Genomic DNA, 20,505 nt, shown 5'->3' with positions numbered 1-20,505 from the left:
TAAGCTCTCTTTTCAACAGTGTCATTCATAACAGACTAGTCTGTAGATTCTACTAACCTCTTTTCTCAAGTGAATAAATACAATTTACGTATATGTAGAGAACCAGTTGAATTACTGTGTAATTTTGAAACTATATCCTATTCTCTTCTAATTATATCTTCTCTATGGTTGACATGTTTTACTATTTTAATTCTTAACCATTTTTATTTTAGTTCTTCCTTTTTTTTTGTATTGTTCATCTCTTAGTGGGAAAATAAAAAATTAGGAAGATTTTTTTCCAAATAATATTGTATTATATACATTTTTCTGTTTTTCCATTTTTGTTTTAAGACTCTTTTGGGGAAGGACTTCTCAATGAACATTTATTGAATGAATGCATGTTTTCAAATGAGGCAAGTGAGGCACCGAGATGTTAGGGAACTTGTCCAAGGTCACACCATTAGTAAACTCTGGAACCATGCTATGAATCCAGGTAGTCTAACTCCAGAACCCACCTTCTTAACTTGGATACTTTTCTTTTACATGATAGAAAAGCCAGTCCAACATATTACAGACACCTTCAAGACACATTTGGCAAGGAGGGTAAATGAAAAGGTCTTACAAATACTGTTCTCCTTAATGTACCATTGTCTTTTCTCTACAGCTTGTTCTAGGGCAGTATTAGTGCCTCACCTATCCTCAACATAAGGACAGTGGGCTATGGAGGAATCAGTCAACTCCCATTTTCTAAACACTTTAGCTACTGGCAAAGGTTTATTTGCCATTTTAATGAATTCTTTTATGAAGTATTCTAATCTTTTGTCAATTTTTTTTTTTAAATATATTTTTTATTGATTTTTTTACAGAGAGGAAGGGAGAGGGATAGAGAGTTAGAAACATCGATGAGAGAGAAACATCGATCAGCTGCCTCCTGCACACCCCCCACCGGGGACGTGCCCGCAACCAAGGTACATGCCCTTGACCGGAATCGAACCTGGGACCTTTCAGTCCGCAGGCCGACGCTCTATCCACTGAGCCAAACCGGTCAGGGCTCTTTTGTCAATTTTTTAATGGGGTTGTTTTCTTATTGAGTTTGAGATTTCAAAGACTTTTATCAGATGTATGATTTACAAACATTATATCTCAGTCTTTGGCTTGTCTTTTTTTTAAATATGTTTTTATTGATTACAGAGAGAGAGAGAGAGAGAGAGAAACATTGATCAGCTGCCTCCTGCCTGCCTCCCACTGGGGATTGAGCCCACCACCAAGGCATGTGCCCTGACCCGGAATTGAACCAGTGACTTCTTGGTGCATGGGACGATGCTCAATCCACTGAGCCACATTGGCCTGGCTGGCTTGTCATTTTATTCTTATGTAGTATCTTTTGAAGAACAGCTTTATGTATTTTTGACGTAAAATTTATCATGGCGTCAAACTAAAAAATCTTTACATAAATCAAAGTCACAAAGATTCCCCCTATGTTTATTTTTAGAAGTTTTATAATCTTAGATTTTACATTTAGGTCTACGATCAAATTTCAATTACTTTAATAGATGTAGAGCTATTCTGATTTTTTTTTTTATTTCTTCTTGCATGAACTTTGGTATACTCTGTCTTTCAAAGAATTTGTCCATTTCATCTAGTTTGCCAAACTTATTATAAAGTTATTTATTACTTTAGTATTTATAGAATCTCTGTTTTCGTATTTCTGATATTGGAAATTTGTGTATTTTCTCTTTTTTTCTGACTAATCTGGCTAGAGGTGTATTGACTTAAAAAATCTTCTGAATTTGGTTTTATTGACTTTTTCCCTATTATTTTCTGTTTATTTTTTTCTCTCATCTTCATTATTTATTTCTTTCTGCTTGCCATTGGTTTAATGTGCTCTTTTCTACTTTGTAAGGTGGGAGCTAAAGTCATTGATTTTGAAAACTATTTTCTTTTCTAATATATACTTCAGTGGTTATTTGTGGGGTTTTTTGTTTTTGTTTTTGTTTTTAATATATTTTATTGATTTTTTTACAGAGAGGAAGGGAGAGGGATAGAGAGTTAGAAACATTGATGAGAGAGAAACATCGATCAGCTGCCTCCTGCACACCTCCTACTGGGGATGTGCCCGCAACTAAGATACATGCCCTTGACCGGAATCAAACCTGGGACCCTTCAGTCTGCAGGCCGACACTCTATCCACTGAGCCAAACCAGTTAGGGCTTCAGTGGTTATTTGAATAAATAAGCAAAATATTAGGAGAGCAACTAATGCTGCAGTGAAAATGGAAATAAAAAAGATAGTTTTTGAGAACTCTTGATAAATGGAATATTACAATAGTATTTGGTGAATGGTTATTGGAGTAAAGAAGAAAGAGAAGACTATTATGGTTCTCAGGTTTCTGTTGAGAGAGATTAAATAGTATATTATTCACAGGTATAGAAGGATAAGTTAATTTAGTGAGGAAGTAGTTCTGTTATGGACATGTTGATTTTGATATGTCTGTTGACATCCATTTGACTGTATCAAGTTGACATTTGTATCTGGAGCTCAATAGAGAGATCTTGGCAGAAAGTACATTTTTAAAAATAATCAGGATGGAGTATATAGTTATTTTTCGGGAATAGGGGTCCAATCCTGCCAAGGTTTCTAGTATTTCAAGAAACACTGGAGGTTTTTTTAAAAAGTGGACAACTAAAATACAGAACAACCATCATTCAGAACCACTTGAAATCTGGCTGAATGGAAGTCCTACAACTAGAAAAGCAAAGAAGAAAGAACATTGAGACTGGTAGGAGGGGCAGAGGCACAGAATGGGCTGGTCTGACACCCACGTGTGGCAATTTTTAAATTGGGAGAGATACCTTGACTGTGGAGGCCTCCCGTAAGGAGAAAAGGGTCCCAGCCCCACAGCAGACCCCAAACCCAGGGTTCTAGAGCTGGAAAGAGAAGTCCCCATAACTTGGGGCTGTAAAAACTAGCAGGGACTGTGGTTGAGTGATTCGGTGGAGACCCAGGCAGTTCCTCTTAAAGGGCCAGTGCAGTGACATACTTGTACTTGATCACTCTGGGCTCCAGCACTGGGGCAATGGCTTGGCGAGGGGGTGGGGGTGTATCAAGGACATATGTGGAGGAACTGGATTGTCTGGCATCAGAGCAAGAACACCCCAGACAGGGGTGTTCACAGGGATCATTGTTCCTATGCTGTGACACATCCCCCTCCCCCCTCATTGCAGAGCTGACTGGCAGCCATATCTGAGTTTCCATGAGCCTGGATCACACTGTTCGCTCCACCCTGGTGATTCCCTGAGACCCTGCTCCATCCAATTTGAAGCTCTACTCAAGTTCTTTGCAGCAGCTTTTCCATATAAATAGCCTGTCCGGGCTTAGGCTTCACATTTTGCTAAAATCTGTCAAACAAGCAGCAGCTGGTGTCAGTGTGCCCCATACTTATAAATAACAGGCCCTAGACCTGGCACTACCATCAGCCTGCCCTGCTTCAGAGCTTGGCTGCACCTGGGCACTTCAAAGCCCAATACAAGTAGCAGCCATCTGCAGATAGCTCTGTATCTCCTGCTGGGTGGCCCTGAGCAGTGGTTGACTTTGCACCTCTTGGGATGCTCCAGAGCCAGTGTACCCGGTGGACAGCTTCAGACCATACCAGATTATAACTCTACACATTCACAAGCAATACACTCCAGGGGCAGACTCAGTGAGCACCAAAGCCCCACTGAAGCAAGTCCTGCTCCATAGGAGTGTCTCCTGCACAGTAGCTCTTCCACTGTAATTGTAGCTGGTCCTCATAGCCAATTGACCTGGAGGTCAGTACCTCCCAGTGACACCAACAGCAGTCAAATCTCAACTGTGCACACAGCCCACACAGGGGAGTACCTAAAGTGCCCAGCTCAGGTACTGGGAAGGCTGAGCCACTGGGTCCTACAGGACACCTACTACACAAGGCCACTCTGCCAATTCCAGGAAATATAGCAGCTCTACCTAGTAAATAGAAACAAACACGGGGAAGCAGCCAAAATGTGGAGACAAACATGTCACAAATGAAAGAACAGAAGAAATCTCCAGAAAAAAAGCTAAATGAAATGGAAACAAGCAACTTACAGGATGCAGAGTTCAAAACAATGGTTATAAGGTTGCTCAAGGATCTTAATGAGAACTTCAAGGGACTTAGTGAGACTTTCAAGGATCTTATTGAGAATTTCAAACATATGAAAAAGAACCAGTCAGAAATGAAGGAGATAAATTAACCGAAATGAAGAATAATTTACAGGAAATCAACAGTAGAGTAGAGGATGAAGTGAAAAGCAGTTACCTACGAGGGAGCACCCATATGACTGTCAGCTTATTTCTAAGCAGAAACTATGCAGGCCAGAAGGGAGTAGCAAGAAATATTCAAAGTGATGATAGCAAGGACCTACAACCAAGATTACTCTACCCAGCAAAGCTATCATTTAGAATTGAAGGTCAGCCCTGACTGGTTTGGCTCAGTGGATAGAGCATCAGCCTGCGGACTGAAGGGTCCCAGGTTCGATTCCAGTCAAGGGCATGTACCTGGGTTGCGGGCACATCCCCAGTAGGGGGCGTGCAGGAGGCAGCTGATCGATGTCTCTCTCTCATCAATGTTTCTAACTCTCTATCCCTCTCTCTTCCTCTCTGTAAAAAATCAATAAAATATAGAATTGAAGGTCAGATAAAGAGCTTCCCAGATAAGAAAAAGCTAAAGGAGGTCATCACCACTAAACCAGTACTACATGAAATGTTGAAGGGTATTCTTTATGAAGAGGAAGAAGACAAAAAATTTGAACAATAAAATGGCAATAAATACATATACACTGAGGGGCCAGATTATTATGATTTCTGAATGCATAATAATTTGGCCTCTCAGTGTGTGTGTGTGTGTGTGTGTGTGTGTGTGTGTGTGTGTGTGTATATATATATATATATATATATATATATATATATTAGAGGACCAGTGCATGAATTCGTGCATTGGTGGGGTCTGGCCAGCCTGGCCAGGGGGAGGGGACAGGGGCGGTTGGCCGGCCTGCCTGCTGGTCAAACTCCTGGTCGAGGGGACAATTTGCATATTAGCCTTTTATTATATAGGATATACACTGAGTGGCTAGATTATTATGTGTTCAGAGATCATAATAATCTGGTCACTCAGTATATATCCACAATTGTATCTAAAAATCAAAATAAATGAACAAGGAATCTAAATGAACAAAATAAACTACCCTAGCTGGGTTGGCTCAGTGGGTAGAGTGTCGGCCTATGGACTGAAGGGTCCCAGGTTTAATTCCAATAAAGGGCACATGCCCGGGTTGCAGGCTCTGATGTTTCTATCTCTCTCTCCTTCTCCCTTCCTCTCTGAATTCAATAAAAAATATTTTTAAAAAATAAATGAACAAAATAAACTGATGGTAAAATAGAACCAGAGGCATGGAAACATGGAACAGACTGATGAATCTCAGAGGGAAGGGGAAGTGAGGGGATGGGGAGAGATTAACCAAATCCTATATAATAAAATCCTAATATGCAAATTGACTGAACAGCAGAATGACTGGTCACTATGATGCACACTGACCACCAGGGGGCAGACGCTCAATGCAGGAGCTGCCCCCTGGTGGTCAGTGCACTCCCACAGGGGGAGCACTGTTGTAGGTGGGTGGTAAGGAGCAAGGAGTCCCGGACTGTGAGAGATCCAGATTGTGAGAGGGATATCTGAGTGCGAGAGGGCACAGGCCGGGCTGAGGGACACCTCCCTCCCCAGTGCACAAATTTTGTGCACTGGGACTCTAGTATCTTATATGCATATTACCTGTGGACACAGACAATAGGGTGGGGAAGGCCTGGGGTAGGGTGGAAACTGGGTGGAGAGGGATAATGCGGGGGGGGGGGGGGTGACAGCTGTAATACTCTCAACAATAAATAATTTTTAAAGTGTTTGCAGGTTTGTAAAACACTTTCCCGCCCAACTAAAACACAGTAATGAACTAGATGGGGCCCATAGCTGGTCTGTCTGCCACCCACTCTGTTCATTACTAACTGTTTTCCTGAGGTGAATGGTGTCCCAACTGAAGCAGTGGACTGCATTGTTTTTTCAAAAATAGCTACCAAATTTATTTGATGTTGTATACATACATATAACCAGTTAATCCCTGCAGTTTTGATAAGGCTTTGACAATACCATGGAGAGGATATAGTGTAAAATGAGAAGAAGGTGAACACAGAACCCTTGGAAAACCTTAGGATGTTAGAAGAGGATCAGTGAAGGCTAATGAAACCTAATACAAAGTTATCGCTAAACTTCTTTTTCATAGTGTTGTGAAGATCAAATGGCACATGTGATGTGCTTAGAAGAGGAGGCAGTTGTTATTTTTCAAATTCTAGACTATTGCAAGTAAGAAGCAACACAGCATCACTAGAAGCTGGAAGGAAGTACCCTTAAGCCAAGAAAAGTACCCAAGTGCTATGTATATTAGATATATACATAGAACTGGTAGAACCAGAGTGACCAGTTTTGTATAGGACTGAACAGTTTACAGAGTGCCTCCACATACTGACTGTTCTGTTTGTTTCTCATACAGTTCTATCTTCAGGATAAAGAAACTGAATCTCAAGAAATTTTAATACTTCAGATTATGTGGCCCATCATCTGGTTGGAAATGTAGTGTTCTTTCTACTCCAGCACAAGAGCTTAGGAAACATTTTAGCATGATTATCTCACTTTAAAATAGTTGTTCGGGTGGATAAGATTAACAGATCAAATACAGCCCGTAAAATAGAATCCCATACCATAAAAGTCTACTTTATAAACACATTTTATATTAGAATTATGTGTTCTGTGCTTGAAGTTTTATAGAAAGCATGTTTTAAAAATCCAATTTTGACTAATTTAGGCTCTACTGCACTATTTAAAAACAAATGTTCAGATACCACTTATTTTGTTTTTCAGGAAAGACTCTGTTTGCCTCATCATATTTTGGAAGAAAGAGGTCTTGTGAAAGTTGGTGTCACAGTTCAGGCTCTTCTTGAATTACCTACAACGAAGGCATCTCAGCTTTCTATGGCTTAATATAACATCTAAAAATCATAAGTGTATAGTTTCATTTATTTGAAGTCATTTCAAATATCTCAAGTTCATGAATAAGACTATCTAATAAAAATAATTTTATTATTATTAGCCCTTGGTTTAAAAATTGTGTTAAATTAAAAATCAAATTGATGCTAAATTTAAAATATGATTTCAATTTAATAATTGCATTAGGTTTACTTTTTTAATGTAGCATACATACCAGTTAACGTCTGGATAAGGTAATCTTTTTTTTTTTTTTACTGATTTAAGCAATTCTACATTTGAGTTATTTAATACACTTCTAATCCTAGTTTATATATAATTTCTTTAATATTTGGTCTTAGTTTTCTAGAAAAAATGAGTAGAGAATACAGAATTACAACTTTATATTAAATTCTTTTAGTATTATAGGTTGTTGCCAAAATATTTTTAGTTGTACTGTAGATTGTTTACATGTGAAGTGCCTGTGTAATTGATGACTCTTTTATAGTCTTAAACATTTTTGCAATTTCTTTGTACGTATTAATGGAATCAGTGAAACTTTAAAATATTTTAGTAGATTTTGTAGTGTCAGTAATATGTGAGGATTTAAATGTGCCTCACATTGTGATATTTGTGGTTTTTTTTATTTAGTCCATTGCAATTTTCCTTAAATTGGTTATTTCATGTTGTCAAAAAGCAATATTAATATGCTTAATTTATGCTATTTAATTTTGCAAAACGTAATCATCTTTTAAAATGTATTGTTTGAAGAGTATTTTATTTCTGTATTGAAAATATTACACAAAGCAGTAAGCTTTTTGAGAACTAGCAAAGTACTAATTATCAAATACATTTTTATAAAACTGCCAAAGTTTGGGTTTATATCTTGACTTTCAGGAATATTACATCAGTGTGCTGCTTTTAGTTATATTCAGATTCAGAGAGCAACAATTGAGGAATATGTTTTTATTCAAAATCTGGCCATATGTGCATCCTCTAAATGTTATGATCCTCAACTAAGATGATGTTGAATTAAACACAGACCATTCCATGAATATTTTCATAAGTATACTGTTACATAAAGTCTTTGTTTAATTTTGAGTTGGATAAATTTACGTTGGTAGTAGTGCAGGAATTTTTCAAAAACATTACTGTAATGAATAACTTTCCCGTAGAAGAACCTTAGTATAATTACTTTTGTAGTAGTCAAGCAAGTATCATATCTTAAATATGTGATTATTTGCACTTGTTACCTCCTAAAATGTATGCAACTTACTAAAAATGTTAGCCTGGGTGTTTCAAAGGGTATATAGAAAAGACAAAAACTATTGTGCCAAATGGTTTAATAAGGGCTGATTTAGAAACAACTCTAATATTTTGAATCAGTTGGCATGAAGCCATATAATTAAAATTTAGCTTTAGAACATAGATGTGTTTTTTTACATCCCCCAAGTGTCAAATTGAAGCTTTTAAAGAATTAAAAGTTCTTATAACTATATGGTTTAAAATTAAATTAGTTATTACTTTAAATATTTCAGTTGGATCTAAAAAAAAAAAAAAACAAAAAAAAAACAAAAAAAAAAAACCTTCATTGACATAATCTCCCTAGTGAAAACTTGGGTAATAAAGGTAAAAAATGACAAATGAATGCTTCAGTTGTTAGTTTTTATTGTATAAATTTGATAATGCTACAAATAAAATGACCACTAAAAGCTAAAGCAATCATTCATACTGCTTTCATAGTTATGCTGTAGCAGTGGTCGGCAAATTCATTAGTCAACAGAGCCAAATATCAACAGTACCAGTACAATGATTGAAATTTCTTTTGAGAGCCAAATTTTTTTAATTTAAACTTCTTCAAAATAGACTCGCCCAGGCCGTGGTATTTTGTGGAAGAGCCACACTCAAGGGTCCAAAGAGCTACATGTGGCTCGTGAGCCGCAGTTTGCCAACCACTGTGCTATAGGATTCTTCTTATTAAGCAATCTAGATTTTGTTTTATAAGTATTTTTCTGTTTCATTGTCATTGAAATACTAGTGAAATTATAGGCCATGTCCTTATTGCATTTCACTTACTTATCAATTAATTTTTGCTTTAAAGAGAAACTACCCTAGAACCCCACAGTAGCATTTTTTACTACAAAGCAAAATTCCACATAGAATGGGTCCATCTGAAGTCCATTTCATGGAAGTTTATTTACTATAGTGCCAAAAGGCAGCACCACCTCTAAGGCAGTTTCACAGCCTAGTACCCAAGGACACATTGTATCAAGGCTCTGATGTATTTTTTTTTAGTAGCTTTTTAATAATTGTAAATTTTTATGGTTATTATATATTTACTTCATCAATTTTGAATTGAGAATGATTATCATTATTTGAATTGGATATGTGATTTGAAGAGGGTTAAATAATCAAACTAAAATATTTTATTAGGCCCTAAAAATGCAGTATATAGCTACTTCTGCTAAATTTTATTACTGTATGACACAAGAAAGAAGTGATGTTGGATAAGTTAGAATTGAAATAAAGAGTGAAAATGCATTACCATTTGTTTAATAGTTATCTTTACAGAATACTAGTTTATTGACTTTTCTAACGGAATTTTTTGAAGAATTCAGAAATGTTTGTATTGGTCACAGATCTATCATGATTGATTTTTCTGATGCATTTAAAAGTAAATGGAACCCTAAATGTATAATACCGATGCAAACTGTGGATAAATAAAGTTGAATGAAAAAATTAATCTGAGATTTGTTTTACCTCTCTCTCTCTACCTCTTCCCTCAACATAACAGCATCCATTTTTGTAAGTATTTGATAGCTTGTGTCTGTGTTTGCTATATGGAAAAATAGACTTCAATATGATATTCAAAGTAAGTTGTTTAAGAGTCTAGATTTGTTTATATCATGTTATTTTTAGTAGGTAATGTTTTATTTAGAAAGCAATAATTTCCTAGGATATCTTTTCAAAATAATATCACCTTTACTTAAGATAGAATATTTATATAACATAAATAGTTTAAAATAGTTAAAAATAAAAGGTAGGATAGGTAAAATTGTGATTATTTTTATTGTAGATTTTAATATGAGGTATATAATTGAATTACCCTTAAGTTATTTGATTAAAAACTTAATATTTTATTCTCAAATTCTAATTTTTAAGAAATCTGCATATTAAAATATTTTTTATTTATAGTTGTTATCTTAAAAGTAGAAGGTTATTTGGGTAAATATTATTAAAGATAATATTGCCTCTGTTTTATAGTTTTACCCTAAAGTCTCAGATTTAAAGTATCCTATATAATCCTATCTAATAAAGAGATAATATGCAAATTGACCATCACTCCAACACATAAGATGGCTGCCCCCATGTGGTCAAAGATGGCTGCCCCCATGTGGTCAAAGATGACTGCCCCCATGTAGACACAAGATGGCTGCCACAAGATGGCCGACAGGGGAGGGCAGTTGTGGGCGATCAGGCCAGCAGGGGAGGGCAGTTAGGGGTGACCAGGCCTGCAGTGGAGGAAAGTTGGGGGGGACCAGGCCTGCAGGGGAGGGCAGTAAGGGGTGACCAGGCCTACAGTGGAGGAAAGTTGGGGGGGACCCAGGCTGGCACGGGAGGGCAATTGGAGGCAACTAGGCCTGCAGGGGACGGCAGTTAGGGGCGACCAGGTCTGCAGAGGATGGCAGTTAGGGGTGACCAGGCCTGCAGGGGAGAGCATTTGGGGAGAACCAGGCCTGCAAGGGAGAGCATTTGGAGGGACCCAGGCCTGCAGGGGAGGGCAGTTGGGGGTGACCAGGCCAGCAGGGGAGGGCAGTTAGGGGTGACTAGGCCAGCAGGGGAAGGAAGTTTGTGGCAATTGGGCCAGCAGGGGAGGGCAGTTAGGGGCGACCAGGCTTGCAAGGGAGGGAAGTTAGGGGTGACCGGGCCAGAAGGGGAGGGCAGTAGGGAGTGACCAGGCCTGCAGGGGAGGGCAGTTAGGGGTGACCAGTCCTGCAGGGGAGGGCTGTTAGGGGCAATCTGGCTGGCAGGGGAGCAGTTAGGCGTCAATCAGGCTGGCAGGGGAGTGCTTAGGGGGTGATCAGGCTGGCAGGCAGAAGCGGTTAGGAGCAATCAGGAAGGCAGGCAGGTGAGCGGTTGGGAGCCAGCAGTCCTGGATTGTGAGAGGGATGTCCAATTGCCCATTTAGGCCCTATCCCACTGGTGGGATCCCTCGAGGGGTTCCAGATTGGAGAGGGTTCAGGCTGGGCTGAGGGACAGATCCCCCTGACATGAATTTCATGCACAGAGCCTCTAGTTACTTATATAAACAAATATTTGGCATTAAATTGTTTAAAAACTATTCTAAGTGTATCATAGAATTTTGAAGTGTCTTTAGATGCTGATCATGATGGTCTAATGACCAACTTGAGTAATAAGGCTTTGTGGTGGTTCAAACATTAATATCAATTTACTGTACAATAATAGTTCGATATTTTAGGTGATGCTTCAAGGTTTTTACAAAAGATACTTGCCCAGCTGGCATGACTCAGTGGTTAAGCATCGACCTATGAACCGGGAGGTCATGGTTCAATTTCCATGGTTCGATGCCTGGGTTGTGGGCTCGTTCCCCAGTGTGGGATGTGCAGGAGGCAACCAATCAATGATTCTCATCATTGATGTTTCTATCTCTCTCTCCTTGTCCCTTCCTCTCTAAAATCAAAAAAAGAATTTTAAAAGATACTTAATTTTTTTTCATGGTTTTCTGAAATGTATTCATTTACTTTAGTAAATTTTGATGTTATTCATGGAATGGTCCTAAGGTTCTCAAGAACCTATCCCAGTGTCCAGAGCACTCCAAGGAACTGTATCAATGAGTTCCATTTGATACATTATTGTATATTAGACTAGAGGCCCGGTGCACGAAATTTGTGCACGGGGGAGGGGGGTGTCCCTCAGCCCAGCCTGCACCCTCTCCAATCTGGGATCCCTCAAGGGATGTCTGACTGCCCGTTTAAGCCCGATACACCAGTTTGTATTCCCACCATCAGTGCACAAAGGTTTCCTTTCCTCCACATCCTTGCCACCGGGATTGGGCTTAAACGGGCAGTCGGACATCCCTCTCACAATCCAGGACTGCTGGCTCCCAACTGCTCGCCTGCCTGCCTTCCTGATTGCCCCTAACCGCTTCTGCCTGCCAGCCTGATTGATGCCTAACTGCTCCCCTGCCAGCCTGTTTGCCCCTAACTGCCCTCCCCTACAGGCCTGGTCACCCCTAACTGCCCTCCCCTGCAGGCTTGATCGCCCCCAACTGCCCTCCCTTACAGGCCTGGTCCCTCCCAACTGCCCTCCCCTGCTGGCCTGATTGCCCACAACTGCCCTCCCTTGCAGGCCTGGTCCCTTATATACATTACTGTATATTAGATTAATCTGAAAATGTCTAGTATCTTCTGTTCCTTAGGTGTGAGCTCTATTCCTGCATTTTAAAACATTTTTTAAAAGTCCATGTGCTTATGGTGTTTAAATAGCTTGGATTTTCCACAAGTAGTTGTGTGTATGTGTAATGCAAGCCTCCAGCTGTTTTAGCAGAGAGTCTTACTGTATTGGAAAACCAGAGTTTAGGAGTTACGAGAATACTGGCAACAGTAGTTTAAGATGGAAAGTTACTGATTGAATTCTTTAAAAGTTGCCAAAATTTGTTAAAAGAGAAGGTTCTTTAAAATGTGATCTTTTAAAAATTCTAAAGAAATTGCATACTATTTTCTCAGACTATAAAATACATAATTTAATTACATGGCTATTTAAGATTAGAAAAAAATAAATTCACATTCTTACTGTAAATCATTAATATGCATCAAGTATCTACATAAATAAGTGAGACGTGGATTAGGTATGTACATATATAAATACATAAGTAAATTTTTCAAATAGCACATTGGATTTTCTAAAACTGTTCAGATATCTCAGTCACCTGTAATGCAAAGAAATACAAAGTAATGCTGTATAGCTTAGGAAGTAGTAATTAAAATTATACCCTAGGGCAGTGATTCATTCATATGTATATGAATACCAGTTGAATGAATAGTTTGAGTCGAGTTTGAGAAGGACAGATATTAGTTGTTCTTTGAAGGTTTGATAAAATTCATCTGTGAATTTGAAGCCATACAGTACAAAACTCCTGTTTGTTTGAATCTTTTTTCATAACTGCTTCGATTTCAGTTATTGTAATCCGTCTGCTCAGATTTTGTTTCTTCTTGATTTCGTTTTGTAAGATTGTATGTTTCTAGAAATTTATTTATTTCTTCCAGATTGTCCAGTTTGTTGTTCGTAATATTTTCTTAGAATCCTTTGTATTTCAGTGGTGTCGGCTGTTACTTCTCCTCTTTCTTTTCTGACTGTATTTATTCGGTCCTTTCTATTTTTCTTTTTTTATTGTTGACAGTATTACAGATGTCCTTCATTAGCCCCCCATTTGCCCACCACCACCCAACCCCCACTATACCCTAGGCCTGCACCACACTATTTTCTGTATCTGTGAACTATGCATATATATTCTTTGGTTAATCTCTTCCCATTCCCCTCAACCCTCCTCCCCTCTGAGATCTATAAGTCTGTTCAATGCATCCATGTCTCTGGACCTATTTTTGTTTGTCAGCTTATTTTGGTCATTAGATTCCACCTATAAGTTAGATCATGTGATATTTGTCTTTCTCTGACTGGCTTATTTCGTTTAGCATAATACTCTCCAGGGCTATTCATGCTGCTGCAAAGAGTAACAGATCCTTCTTTTTCACAGACGCATAGTATTCCGTTGTGTAAATGTACCACAGCTTTTTAATCCACTCACCTACTGGTGGGCACTTGGGCTGTTTCCAGATCTTAGCTATTGTAAACAACACTGTTATGAACATAGGGGTGCATATATTCTTTCTGATTGGTGTTTCGGGATTTTTAGGATGTATTCTAAGAAGTGGGATGGCTGGATCAAAGGGCAGTTCCATTTTTAATTTTTTGAGGAAACTCCATGCTGTTTTCTACTGTAGTTACACCAGTTTGCATTCCCACCATCAGTGCACAAAGGTTCCCTTTCCTCCACATCCTTGCCAGCATTTGTTGTTTGTTGAGTTATTGATGGTAGCCATTCTTGCAGGTCTGAGGTGATGATACCTCATTGTAGTTTTACTTGGTATCTCTCTTACGGTTAGTGATGTTGAGGATTTTTTTCATGTCTCTTGGCCATCTGTATGTACTCTTCGGAGAAGTGTCTATTCAGGTCCTTTGTCCATTTTTTTAATTGGATTATTTTTCTTCCTGGTGTTGAGTTGTATGAGTCCTTTATATATTTTGGAAATTAACCCCTTATCCAATGTATCATTGGTGAATATGTTCTCTCATATAATGGGTTCCCTTTTCATTTTGTTGGTGGGTTTCTTTTGATCTGCAGAAGCTTTTTAGTTTGATATATTCCCATTTGTTTACTTTTTCCTTTTTTTCTCTTCCCCTAGAAGATGTATCAATTGGCAAAATGCTGCTACATGAGATATCTGAGATTTTATTGCCTATGTTTTCTTCTAGGATTTTCATGGTTTCACAATTTAATTCAAGTATTTTATCCAATTTGAGTTTATTTTTGTATATGGTATAAATTGGTGGTCTAGTTTTATTTTTTTTTTGCATGAACCTGTCCAATTTTTCCAACACCATTTGTTGAATAGATTTTCTTTACTCCATTGTATAATCTTGCCTCCTTTGTCAGATATTAATTGACCATAATGGCATAGGTTGATTTCTGTGGTATCTGTTCTATTCCATTATTCTATGTGCCTGTTATTGTGCCAGTACCATTGATTAAAATGGTTTTGTAGTATAGTTTGATATTAGTATTGTGATCCCTCAAACTTTGTTCTTCTTTTTCAAGATTGCTGAGGCTATTCGGGATCTTTTTTTGGTTCCATATAAAGTTTTGGAATGCTTTTTCTAGATCTGTGAAATATGCCATTGGTATTTTAACAGGAATTTTGTTGAATCTATAGATTGCTTTGGGTAGTATGGACACTTTAATGATGTTAATTCTTCCTATCTATAAATGCAGTATATGCTTCCTCTTGTTTGTATCTTCCTCTATTCATTTTTTTCAATGTCCTGCAGTTTTCCAAGTGCAGGTCTTTTTCCTCTTTGGTTAATTTTATTTTTAGTTATCCCATTTATTGTTGTTGCAGTGGTAAATGGAATTGGTGTGTGTGTGTGTGTGTGTGTGTGTGTGTGTGTGTGTGTGTGTGTGGTGTTTTTATTTTTCTTTCTTTCTCATAGTTCATTATTGCTGTGTAATAATGCCATCGATTCTTGGATGTCAATTTTGTTATCCTGCCTCTATTGAATTCATATATTAAATCTAGTAGTATTTTTGGTGAAGTTTTAAGGGGTTTCTATGTACAATATCATGTCATCTATGAATAGTGATATTTTTACTTCCCCCTTTCCATTTGGATGTCTTATATTTTTTTCTTCATGTCTGATTGCTGTGGCTAGGACTTCCAGTACTATGTTGAACAGGTGTGGTGAAAGTAGGCATCCCTATCTTGTTCCTGATCTTAAGGGAAATGCTTTTAGTCTTTGCCCATTGAATATGATTTTGGCTGTAGGTTTGTCATATATGGCCTTTATTATGTTGAGGTATGATCCCTCTATTCCCACTTTGCTGAGAGTTTTTATCAAAAACTAGAGGCCTGGTGAATGAAATTCGTGCACGGGGGGATGTCCCTCAGCCCAGCCTGCACCCTCTCCAATCTGGGACCCCTCGAGGGATGTCCGACTGCCCGTTTAGGCCCAATCCCACTGGGCAGTCAGACATCCCTCTCACAATCCAAGACTGCTGGCTCCCAACTGCTCGCCTGCTTGTCTTCCTGATTGCCCCTAACTGCTTCTGCCTGCCAGCCTGATCACCCCCTAACCACTCCCCTGCCAGCCTGATTGATGCCTAACTCCTCCCCTGCCATCCTGTTTGCCCCTAACTGCCCTTCCCTGCAGGCGTGGTCACCCCTAACTGCCCTCCCCTGCAGGCTTGATCACCCCCAACTGCCCGCCCATACAGGCCTGGTCCCTCCCAACTGCCCTCCCCTGCTGGCCTGATTGCCCACAACTGCCCTTCCTTGCAGACCTGGTCCCTCCCAACTGCCCTCCCCTGCTGGCCATCTTGTGGTGGTCATCTTGTGTCCACATGGGGGCAGTCATCTTTGACCACATGGGGGCAGCCATCTTGTGTGTTGGAGTGACGGTCAATTTGCATATTCTTTTATTAGATAGGATTAGATAGGATAGAGGCCTGGTGCACGGTTTGGGACTGGCTGGTTTGCCCTGAAGAGTGTCCCGGAACAGGGTGGAGGTTCCCTTGGGGCTTGGGGTGGCCTGGGTGAGGGGCCTGTGGTGGTTTGCAGGCTGGCCACGCCCACCAGTGACCCAAGCGGAGGCCCTGGTATCTGGGATATATCTTCTATAATTGAAACTTTGTAGCCTTAAGCGGAGGCCAAGGCAGGCCAGGGCAGGTGGAAAGTTTGGTCTCCTCCATTGCCGGGGAAACCCAAGCCTCCTGCTCTCTCCGTGGCCACAGCTATCTTGGTTGGGTTAATTTGCATACTCGCTCCTGATTGGCTGGTGCGCATGGCTTGTGGGTGTAGCAGAGGTGCGGTCAATTTGCATATTACTATTTTATTAGATAGGATGGGTGTTAGATTTTGTCAAATGTTTTTTGTGCGTCTATTGATATGATCATGTGATTTTGGTCTTTCAATTTGTTTACGTGATGTATCACATTTCCTGATTTGCTAATATCATACCAGCCTTACATCCCTGGAATAAATCCCACTTAATCATCATTCATGATCTTTATAATGTATTGCTGGATCTGATTTGCTAATATTTTGTTGAGGATTTTCTATCTATGTTCATTACGGATATTGGCCTATACTTTTCTTTATTTCTGGTGTCTTTATCTGGCCTTGGAATTATAATAATGCTGGCCTTATAAAAATAGCTTGGAAGTGTTCCTTCCTCTTGGATTTTTTTGGAATAGTTTGAGGATAAATGGTGTTAGTTCTTCTTTGAATGTCTGGTAAGACTTGCCTGTGAAGCCATTCAGTCCAAGACTTTTGTTTGCTATTAGGTTTTTTTTATTGCTGCTTCGTTTTTATTAGTTGTCATCAGTCTATTCAGGTTTTCTGATTCTTTCTGAATGATTTTTGAAAGGTTGTATGTTTTAGGAATTTGTCCTTTTCTCCTAGATTGTCCAATTTTTTGTCATGGTATTTTTCTACAATGCTTTGTATTTCTGTGATGTCAGTTGTTACTTTGCCTATTTCATTTCTGATGTTATTTCTTTTTTAATATTTTCTATTGATTTCAGAGAGTACGAGAGAAGGAGAGAGAGATATAAATATCAATGATGAGAGAAAATCGTTGATTGGCTTCCTCCTGAACGCCCCACACTGGGGATTGAGCCCACAACCTGGGCATGTGCCCTGACTGGGAATCAAACCTAGTTCATAGGTTGATGCTCAATCACTGAGCCATGCCAGCCGGGCTCTGATGTTATTAATTTGCATCCTCACTCTTTGTTTCTGGATGAGTCTAGCTATAGCTTTATCAATCTTGTTTATTTTTTCAAATAACCAGTTTTTAGTTTCATTGATCTTTTGTTTTTTATTTTCTTTAGTTTCTATGTGATTTATTTCCATTCTGATCTTTATTATTTCCTTCCTGCTACTTTGTGCTATTCTTGTTATTCTCTTTCTAATTCTTTTAGTTGTAGAGTTAGATTTTTTTTTATTTGAGCTTTTTCTTGTTTCTTGAGGTTGGCCTGCAATGCTATGAACTTCCCTCTCATGATTTTTTTTTTTTCATGTGTTCCATAGATTTGGGGTCATGTGTTCATTTTCATTTGTTTCCAGGAAGTTTTTTATTTATCTCTTGATCTAATTGGTAACCCATTCATTGTTTAATAACATGCCTTTTAGCTTCCATGTGTTTGAAATTTTTTTAGTGTTTTTATTGTAGTTGATTTCTCATTTCATGCCATTGTGATTCGAGAGGATGCTTGATATGATTTCAATATTCTTGAACTTGTTAAGATTCACTTTGTGTTCTAACATGTGGTGTATCTTCAAGAATGTTCCATGTGTATTTGAGAAGAATGCATGTTGTGCTGCTTTGGGATGAAATGTTCTGTAAATATCAATTAAATCCATCTGATCCAATGTGTTGTTTAAGGTCGCTGTTTCCTTGTTGATTTTTTGTCTGGAAGATCTATGCAGTGATGTCAGTGAGTGTTAATGTCCCCTTCTCTTACTGTATTGCTATCAATATCTCCTGTAAAGGTTTTTTTTTTTTATTTTTTTAAACGTATTTCAGTGCTCCTATGTTGGGTGCATTTGTTATGTCCTCTTGTTGGATTGATCCCTTTAGTATTATGTAATAACCTTCTTTGTCCCTTGTATGGCCTTTGATTTGAAGTCTATTTTGTCATATATAAGTATTTCTACCCCAGCTTTTTGTTTGTTCCCATTTGCATTGAAAAAAATTTTCCATCCCTTCACTTTTATCCTGTGTGAGTCTTTTGTTCTGAGGTATGTTCTTTATAGACAGCATATATATGGGTCATGTTTTCTTATCCATTCAGCTACCCTATGTCTTTTGATTGGAGCATTTAATCCATTTACATTGAAGGTTATTATTGATAGGTATTTATTGCCATTTTTATTCTTTATGCTTATGTTCATTGCTCTATTTTTTTCTTCTTCTTATAACAGCCCCTTTAACATTTCTTGCAGTGCTGGTTTGGTGGTAATAAACTCCTTTAGCCTTTTTTTTTTTTTTTTTAATCTGGGAACCTCTTTATTTCACCTTCAATTTTCAATGATAGCCTTCCTGGATAGAGTAGTCTTGGATTCAGACCCTTGCTTTTTGTTACTTTGAATAGTTCATGCCATTCCCTTCTGGCCTGTAGTGTTTCTGTTGTGAAATCAGTGGACAGCCTTATGGGAACTCCCTTGTAGATACCTGACTGTCTTTTTTTTATTGCCCTTATGATTTTCTCTTTGTCTTTAATGTTTGCCTTTTTAATTATGATGTCTCTTTGGGTTCATCTTGATTGAACTCTCTGTGCTTCCTGCACTTGTGTTAGTTTTTCCTTCACCAGGTTAAGGAAGTTTTTTGTCATTATTTCTTCAAACAGGTTCTCTATTCCTTGCTCACTTTCTTCTCACACTGCCATCTCTATGATGAGGATGTTGTTACATTTCATATTTTCTCAAAATTCCCTTAAACCATCATCATGCTTTTAAGTTATTTTTTCTTTTGGTTTCTCTGATTGAGTGATTTTTTTCCTACCTTATCTTCTGATTCAGTGATTCAATCCTCTGCTTCCTCTAACCCACTGTTTATTCCATCTAGTGTATTCTTTTTTTAATATGTTTTTATTAATTTTAGAGAGAGGGGTAGGGAGAGGGATAGAGTGATAAAAACATAAATAAGAGAAACATCATTGATCGGCTACCTCATGCACACCACTCATTGTGGATTGAGCCCACAACCTGGGCATGTTCCCTGACCAGGAATTGAACCAATGACCTCTTGATTCATGGGTCGATGTTCAACCATTGAGCCACACTGCCAGGTTTCAGTCTATTCTTTATTTCAGCTATATCCTTCTTCATTTCTAACTGGTTATTCTTCATGATTTCTATGACCCTTTTCCTGCTTAAACCATTACTTTTTACACTGTTTCTGATAAATTCCTTACCTTCATTTTCTGGAGATTCCTTCTGTCCTTTCATTTGGGGCCTGTTTCTTTTTATCCTAATTTTTGCTATTTCTTTGTGATTGTTTCTGTGTATTGGTCTGTGTATTATATAGGACTGCTATGACTCCCATCCTTGGTGGGGTGGCCTTCTGAAGTGGGTGTGTTGTCAGACCCAGTGGTGTAGTCTCAATCTGCTGAGCTGGGTGCTCTAGGAATGTTCCTTTTGTGGGTTATATGGGCCCTCCTATTGTATTTGGATCTTGATTGCTGTTGACCCTTTCATGGGTGGGCTCAGCCCTCATACTGTCTGTGAGGCTCAACCCTGGCCATGCCATGTCAACTATTATACAGGTGCTGGCAGAATAAAACAAGATGAAACAAGACCAAACAAAAGAACATGAATAACAACAACAGCCACAAAAGAATTTTTTAAAAAAAAATATTAAAGAAAAGAGACCAACGGAATTAGAGATGAAAATAAGAAAGGGAAAAAGAGAACATGAAAGAAAAGAAGGAAGAGAAATGAAAAAGAATATGAATAAAAAATAATAAATGAAATAATTTTAAAAAGTAATAATGAATAAAATAAAATATAGAATTGGAAAAGAAAAACAGAAAATATAAAATAGTATAAAAATAAAAGTTAAAAACAAAGAGATTAAAAAAGAATAAAAGAGAAAATAAGAGACAT

At 38.3% G+C, this 20,505-nt stretch overlaps 1 protein-coding gene across 1 annotated transcript in view; it reads left to right on the top strand.

Moving 5' to 3' along the window:
* Window positions 1–8,588, top strand: part of LRCH2 (leucine rich repeats and calponin homology domain containing 2) — a gene marked incomplete at its 5' end in the record, with an annotated part of 196,370 nt that extends 187,782 nt beyond the window's left edge. The window contains one exon of the mRNA XM_080653128.1: window positions 6,941–8,588. Coding sequence (XP_080509254.1) covers window positions 6,941–7,060 — 120 coding nt within the window. The 3' untranslated portion in view covers window positions 7,061–8,588. The remainder of the gene's footprint in view (window positions 1–6,940) is intronic.
* Between the last annotated feature and the right edge of the window lie 11,917 nt (window positions 8,589–20,505).

Source organism: Plecotus auritus (genome assembly GCF_963455305.1).
Source record: "Plecotus auritus genome assembly, chromosome: X".
NCBI lineage: Eukaryota > Metazoa > Chordata > Mammalia > Chiroptera > Vespertilionidae > Plecotus > Plecotus auritus.
The sequence above is the reverse complement of the archived record's forward strand: the minus strand, read 5'-3'. Positions and strand labels throughout refer to the sequence as shown.